Raw genomic sequence first — 8258 nt, 5'->3', positions numbered from 1 at the left:
AAGAAAGAAAGAAAGAAAAGGGCTGCTTCTAGGCTTTTGTTTATTGAGATTTCTAGAGCAGAAACGGGATGACTATTGGACAGAGATTTTGTGGAGAGGTTTCCTATGGGGTGAGAAGTTGGGCTCAAGGATCCCTAAGGTCCCCTCTGATGCTTAATATCATTCATTACATTAGGAACCTCACTCATTGTGATAAGTTATAACAGAGCGACACCTTACCAGCCTTTTGGGGCTTTGCCTCTACTAAAAGGCCTCACTCAGATTGCTGAGGGTTTTGTTTTTTGTTTTTTTTGTCCATATGGCTACCTTTTATAGTTCTGTCATTCTCCTTATTACCAGTTGGCCTCAGTTCATTTATTGTTTTAATGTCATCCCACTTCATTCTAATTTGTTACTTCTACTCTGTTGTGGTCTAGGGAAATAGCATAACCAAACTTGTTAACATTGCATGAATAATTTAAATGAATGTCTAAAGAGCTCTCCCACGAATAAGGTCTTTGGTGCATGGACTTTTTACCATCTATTTTAGTTCCTAAAGGCCCTTTTAGCTTTCTTCCAAGTTCTTGGGGGTATTTTAGGTTTAATTTGTCAAGTATGTGGCTCCTGGAAACTTGTCACAGAAATTCCATAAATTTGCTGAGCCTCCTACTAATTCATAAAATTAAAATAGAAAATTCTGAATCCATTACTGAAAATTTCCAAAATAATCATAGGCAATGATAATCTCATCATTGAGCAAGATTTTCCTTATGTAGGTAAACTTCTCCCGGACAGCTTCTTCAAAATGGAAATAGAATTTGTAACTAGACTATATGACTAGGTGAAATTGATTGGCCTGCTAATTACTTTTCTCTCCCAAGCTGCTTCATATGGAAAGTACTGGTGTTAAGTTACAGATTCCTCTAGAATATGGGGAACCATTCTGATTTTATCAGTTTTCTTCTCATTCATGTACTTATATATAGCAATAGTTTTAATATAACTCAATAAAAAATATTTAATGAAAACTTATTATATATCTAGCAGGTATATAAGAATATATACATTCATAAACCTGTTATATATATAACATATATATATATCTCAGTTAAGAATAATGAAGAATATAAGAAAAACATAATAGTGTTTTATATAAAGTATGAAAGAAAGAAAGAAAAGGGCTTTGCCATTAAGGAACTTAACATCTTGTTAAAGGAAACAAGAACCAGTTATAGAGCAATCAAGGAAGTATCTTATCCACGCAGGACTGGAAAAGATAGTAAATGTTTCCGAAATCTGTAATGAGAAATGGAGTAGTTCTGCCTCAATATGGTAAACTCAGAGCTTAATAATAAATGCGCTCTTCCTTTCTTTTTCAAATTGCTTTGGCCATTAGATGAATACTGGTGCCATGAGCCTTTGTCTATTATAATTTCCTATCATTTATTTGGTAAAAAAGAATAATTTGGAGAAGTGTTTCAGTGACTCCAATGGGAGCATATCCATAAGATATGAAGAAAGCCCCAACACTGTCAATATTTGAAAACTCAGTGGGTTTATTTTCTAAAGTGTTATACTAAGCAAAATAAGTCAATCAGAGAAAGACAATTATCATATGGTCTCACTCATATGTGGAATTGAAGAGACAAAACAAAGGATCATAGGAGAAGAGAGGAAAAAATAAAACAAGATAAAATCAGAGAGGGAGACAAACCATAAGAGACTCTTAATCATGGGAAACAAACTGAGGGTTGCTGGAGAGGAGGGGGGTGGGAGGATGAGGTAACTGGGTGATGGACATTAAGGAGGGCAGGCGATGTGATGAGCACTGGGTATTATATAAGACTGATGAATCACCCACCCCGCTTCTGAAACTAATAATACATCATATGTTAGTTAATTGAATTTAAATAAAAAATAAAAAGCATGAAAAAAAATTAAAATGTTCCACAAATTGCTGTACCATACCTTTGCCACTCCCCAGTATTTGCCAGAGGAATAATATTAATGTCTCCCAGACAGATGAAGCTGACCTCATCCCAGTTCTTCTTGGGAGATACAAACGTCTTACATATCCCCAGGTGAGTCATGAAATATACGTACTTGAGACCCCAAACTCTGAATTGTCATCATCAGTAACACACAACCCAATGGTATCTGTAATGTAGTTAATTTTCTGAGAAATATTCAAAGGTACAAAATGAGCAGGGCAATAAAAACAGGGCTTTCTACCAAACTTTTGCCTATCCTTCTGGATGTGTGCACAGAACTATGTTTTCATGGGACTTGCAAATGTCCCAGACTGAAGTACTATTTAATCTCCTCCCATAAGCAGCAGTCCTGAGCAATCCTAGCCACAATTAGCTGCTTCTGGTTGCTACTAAACTGCTCCTCCTAACTTATTTCACAACATTATTGTTTCACAGCACAACACATTCTGTATGGAGTGAAAATGTTTGGAAAGGCCAGTTTCTCTTTATCATGCCCCCGCCTCTAGACAAGGATGTTTCCAACTGCCCACTAGGCAGCCAATCCTGGGACTCTTTTAGTACCTTGAGTTTGAATTAAGGAACACCTTTTACGTCAAAATGGATACAGCTCGGGTAAAGTAAGCATTGACACGTTTAGCCCAGATGCCCTCCCCGCCCACCAACAGCGAAGGCCACTTAGCAGTTGCTGCGCTTTCCAAAGCCCGCGGCCCGGAGCGGGCTTGGGGGGCTCCTTTCCTGGACCCTGAGACTCCCAGAGAAGGGGTGGCCCGAGATGGGGAGTGGGGGGGAGGGTTCGTTTTGCTGGGGGATGTGGGAAGTAGGCGCTCGCCTGTTTCGCGGTTTTTTAAGCCCCTTGGCATGCCCTGACCTGATCAAGAGGGAGTCGACTGCTCTCTGGAATGTTCCGGGAGAAGGTGGGAGACTGCTTCCCAGAAGAGGCCTGTGGGTGCTGGAGGGCACCAGGGGGGTCACGCGGGGAGATGCAGGGCAAGCGCCGGGAGGGGCAGGAGGGGAGCGGGGGGCCGAGGTGACCCGCGCACGCGGGGGCGGGGGCGGGGGCGGGGGCGGGCGGGACGCGCGCAGCGAGGCTTCGGGGGCGGCCCGCGGGGCCAGGAGACCCCTCCCCGGGCGCGGCGGCGGCGGCGGCGGCGACCCGGCAGCGGAGGCTGCACCGCCCCGGCTGTCAAGCGAGCGCGGGGGGCGGGCAGGAGGAAGGGGTGGAGGTGCAAGGGGAGGAGGGCTGGCACCGGAGCGCCGCGGTGTCGGTGCAATAAAAATGCATCCCATGGAACTGCCCGTGGAGAAGGACGGGACCGAGCCGCGGCAGCGAGAGGAGGTGGTAAAAGCGGAGGAGGACGCCCAGGCGGCGGCGGCGGCGGCGGCGGCGGCGGCGGCCGGGAAGTGAAAGGTCTCGGGAAGTTCAGCGGCTGCTGCGGGCGCCGAGCCCCGGGCTAGCGGCGGAGGAGCCGCAGGACCGCTCCGCGGGGGCCGCGCGGCCAGGCCGGCTATGGTCCCGGGGCTCCCGTCGCCCCCGAGGTGCCCGGGCCGCTGCAGGCCGGTGCGCGAGGGTCACCCCGCCGCCCGGCGCGGCCCCGGCCCGCGGCTCCCGGCAGCCGGCGCCCGCTGACCGGGCCTGGCGCCCCAGGAGGGGGAAGAAATCAAGAGCCCCAGTTCTCCCCGAGGACTGTCGGCGCTTCACCCCCCGCCCGGCCCGCGTCCTCCCGGCTCCTCCCGGCTCCTCCCGGCCATGGGGAGCTGCGCGCGGCTGCTGCTGCTCTGGGGCTGCTCCGCGGTGGCCGCAGGTGGGTGGTGACGCTGCCGGGCCCCCACCCCTCTCCCTCGCGCCCTCCCTTCCCCACCTCGGGACCCGGGCCGCAGGGCAGTGCGGGCTGGGAGCGCCAAGCTCAGCTCCGGAGGATGAAGTGAGTGGCCATGTTCCGCCTCTTTTCCCCCGGGTCTCTGCAGTTTAAAATACTATTGATTTTTTTGCAACTGCGATGCACATGCCCTTGGGTAACCCGATATCCTGGGTGCGCTCTGCCGGGGATACCGCGACCGTGGTTTCTTTCTCGGGTTGGGCTTGTAAAAAACTGCCCTTTCCACTTTGTGAGGGAACAAAGGACCCAGCTCGCCATCCCCCGGCACTTCATGGCCTGAGGAATGATGGGGAGGGATGGCCCGGCGACCCCGGGCGCGCGTGGGCCGCGGCTGCTCTCCCGTGGAGAGCCGTCGCCGTAGTCCCGGCCTCGCGCGGGGCACGAGGGGACCAGGTAGGCACACCTGGGCGGGGGTGTGCGCTCCACCGTGGCAGTGGCTGGAACGCGCTGAGAGCCGGGGCTGGGACGAGAGGCGGCGATCGCCCTGGGTGCAGGAGCGGGCTGGCCGTGCCCTGGGAATTGGTACCCTGGCTGCGGCTCCGTGGGAGGTCGGAGGCGGGTCTGCTCCCGGTCTCGGGAACCCGACGACCGGCAGGGGCCGTCTCCCTCGACTCCCATCCCGGCTTTCCCGGGCTGCCCGTGGCCACCGGTTGCTAGCGCGCCGTTTCTAAATTCGGGAGCCCCTCCCTCTGTCCCCTACCCCCCCCCCCCCGTGCGGGTCACCTGGTTTCCAATTAGGAGTAAGTGCAGCTCAGTGAGTGAGGGGGAAAGCGCGTGAGGGACTCTTCAGCCATCCGGTCTCTAAAACGTTTCTCGCTTGCTCTAGAAAGGGGAGTGTGGGCTGGAGGGATGGACTAGGGGACAGGGAGCACCGACGCGCTGTGCCTTCCCTTGGGCTTCTTCCACTCTGGCCCCAGAGACGCTGGCACACAGGAAAGCAGAGTTGTAGAATCTTCACCCCAAATCGGTCAGACTCAGGAGCATCCTTGCCACACTTGAATAGTCACTTCTTTAGGGATCTCCAAGTACTTTGTCCACTGATTATTTATCTGGCTCCAATCTTTTCTGTACTTAGGAGTTTGGAGGCATTTAAAATGCTTCAATACTTTCCCCCAAGGAGCCATTAAAGGTCTAAAATTTTACTTCAGTTCTTCTTACTGATGCACCCCCTGCCTGCATTGATGCGTGCTCCCCCAACCACAAAGCGAACTCTATTAAACCTTTCCCTTTTCAAACCCTGTTATGGCAAAAAACATGCAAGCAATCAAGAGGTTGTAAATAAATATCACAAGGCAAGTGTTTCAAGTCAAAAATACTTGTACGGGCAGTATATGATTTTCCCCGAAATGTTTTACAGGTGAGTCATAGCACACTGTGTGTTTGGGTGATCCTGGCCACAAGCAACTGTTGCTCCAGCTAATCAGAACAGTGGCAAACAGTCCAGGCATAATGCACATTTGAATTTGACACTGAAAAAAATATGCCTAAGGAAGCCCTTTTTTTTGGTTGCAGCGGCTATGTGGGGCCGGGGATTGTCAGCCAGTGTGTGAAATGTGTCTGTTTTAGTCTAAGCTGTCATTTGGCTTCTCCAGCAGTACAGTGATAACAGTCCAGAGGTGCTCTTTCTTAAGAAACAAACGTTCAATTAGCCAGAATTTGGGGTTTGACTTCCTTTTCCTTCTTTCCTTCTCTGTTTTAACTTTTAAAATAGATGATTTTGCTTAAGGTATTCATAATTAAAATGACAAACCCAAATTAAAGGATTAAAATATGCAGTCAGGATGTTAATAAGTGGATAATGTTTATCATTTTAAGCAATTTTGAGACATTAAAGTCTGTTGGACCTTTGTTTGAGTGGAAGCACATGTTTCTTTAAGAAAGTGTTTTAGTTCACAGATAATGTTTAAAGGTGCTGTTAGTGGCTGCCAGACTGTAAACATTCTCCTGTTAAGCCAACAGGCAACCACTATGTAACCTGTCATAGGCAGAAGCACTGAAAGGGCAGAGAGCATGTCAAATAAGCTTTTCTGCCATTTGACAGTTTAGAGATTTTTTTCTTAGTTATATTTACTTAATATTAAAAATAAACATTATGCATCTGAACTCCAGTGGTTTCTAGTTTTGCCTTCCTAAGTGAGATCCCATTGTATATTGATTAAATATCTCATATTGCTTTTCCTAGGGAATTTGTCCCTTCACATTGTTGGATTAAAATATAATAGAATTCAACATTTCCTCCTTAATGCATTATAATAAGCATATTAGATAATGCTAAGGACTAAAAATTATATTTGAAAGACTTAAATTGGGTGGTCTTAAAAACATTCTTGTTTTTTTTTGGTATTATTTAAGTCATGACTTCAAAACAAATAAGTATATTTCTAATATACTGAATACTTAAATCTTTTAAGTACTAGAAAGCCAAGTACTTAAAAGATTTAGGCCCATCATCTTTCCTCAATGTTTCTATTTTCCTTCCTCTCTCTCTCGCCCTTTATCTGAAGTGATTTTTCCCCCCTTTATGTGAATCTGACATAGGAATGTGAAATGCATGCATACACACATGCACGCTCACACACTTGTAAATACAAATGCAGCATAAGTGTAGAACAGTATTCATGCTCAAATTTGATAGAATTTCCTCTTTGGCGAAAGTCGTAAGGTCTTTGGGGATGTCTTGTTGAATACATAAGAGCTTTCCAGATGGGTTTGTCTTGAATAACATATGCTTTCCCTTTCCTAGGACTGAGTGGAGTAGCCGGAGTGAGTTCCCGCTGTGAAAAAGCCTGTAACCCTCGGATGGGAAATTTGGCTTTGGGGAGAAAACTCTGGGCAGACACCACCTGTGGTCAGAACGCCACTGAACTGTACTGCTCCTATAGTGAGAACACTGATCTGACTTGTCGGCAGCCCAAATGTGACAAATGCAATGCTGCCCAGCCTCACCTGGCTCACCTGCCAGCTGCCATGGCAGACTCATCCTTCAGGTTTCCTCGCACATGGTGGCAGTCTGCTGAGGATGTGCACAGAGAAAAGATCCAGTTAGACTTGGAAGCGGAATTCTACTTCACTCATCTAATTATGGTGTTCAAGTCGCCCAGGCCAGCAGCCATGGTGCTGGACCGGTCCCAGGACTTTGGGAAGACATGGAAGCCTTACAAGTACTTTGCAACTAACTGCTCGGCTACATTTGGCCTGGAAGATGATGTTTTCAAGAAGGGAGCTATTTGCACTTCGAGATACTCCCATCCTTTTCCATGCACTGGAGGAGAGGTAAGACCACACATTTAACTCTCCGCTGTAAGTAAGGGAGAAAAATGTTACCAGCCCACATTTTTTTTTTAAAGCATGGAGGTATACTTGTAGCAACATGAAAGAAATTAGAATTTTTCATGAGCTTTATTTGTCATAAATTATTTCTCACCCTTAGATATGGATGAGTAGTCATTTTCAAGCAGGTTGTCCACTGGATGGGTTTAAGTTGGAATTCTAAGGTTTTAATTTTCTTAATTTTAAGAAAAAGTAGACATATAACATCATTACTCCATCTTAGAGGTTTAAAAGGCTAATGATTTCTTCAGTTAAAGGGACTACTTACTGTAATTCCTAAGGAACAAGAGTTACTGAGACAGCCTGTTCCTGGAGTCCATGCACGCTGGTATCTTCCTGAAACTGTTAACATAAATAGGAAGTAAATAAAACTAAAGCCAAGGGAGAAAAACAATCTGTTTGTCAGAAGGATACTTTTGTATAACACTGGAGTTTTATTGTTAAGATTACAAGAGTGCATTGCAAACAAATGAAGGTAGTTTCTTTTAAGATACAAAACTTCTTTTTGGACTCACAGACATTATCAGTTGCAGTTTAGGGACTTCCTTCTATCCTAGACTGAAAGCCATCTCAATTTCATTTTGCAAAACAGCCTCCTTAGCTAGTAGGCCAATTTCTATATGGAATGTTTTCTCCTTGTTTCATATTTCCCCTTCCCTAAAGGGGAAACATGTCTTTTTAACTTATATACCTGGAAAGCCAGCTCCCTCACCCCAGCCCAGCATTATGAAGACATTTAGAGGAAACTAAGTTAAGCGAAAGCAGATTAAGAGAATAAAATACCACCATGTAGATCCATTAATATGGACTCAGATGGGTGCCTGGCTGGCTCAGTTGGTAGAACTCACTCAGGGTCATGAGTTCAAGCTCCATGTTGGGCGTAAAGCTTACTTTAAAAATAAAATAAAGTTTAAAAATATTGATTCAGAGAAAAAGAGAAGAGAGAATATAATCTTTCTAATTCTGGTACATGTCATGAACACACAGACTAAATTAGTGGTTCTCAGGCAGGGGTGATTTTGCCACCCCCCTAGACCATCCCAGGGGACATTTAGCAATGTCTGAAGACATTTTTGTGGGG

General features: G+C 46.5%; 1 protein-coding gene across 4 annotated transcripts in view; it reads left to right on the top strand.

The window, feature by feature from the left end:
• The first annotated feature begins 2627 nt into the window (after positions 1-2627).
• NTN4 (netrin 4) overlaps positions 2628-8258 on the top strand; it is a 121315-nt gene continuing 115684 nt past the window's right edge. For 2 of the 4 annotated variants that reach the window (XM_026013057.2, XM_026013056.2), the window contains exons 1-2: positions 3329-3772; positions 6591-7120. In XM_026013057.2, the coding sequence (XP_025868842.1) occupies positions 3718-3772; positions 6591-7120 (585 nt within the window). In that variant the 5' untranslated portion in view covers positions 3329-3717. The other 2 variants (XM_026013059.2, XM_026013058.2) reach the window with 2 other exon arrangements.

The sequence above is a fragment of the Vulpes vulpes genome, chromosome 10 (assembly GCF_048418805.1).
Source record: "Vulpes vulpes isolate BD-2025 chromosome 10, VulVul3, whole genome shotgun sequence".
Lineage (NCBI taxonomy): Eukaryota > Metazoa > Chordata > Mammalia > Carnivora > Canidae > Vulpes > Vulpes vulpes.
This window is presented reverse-complemented; position numbering and strand designations above follow the sequence as displayed.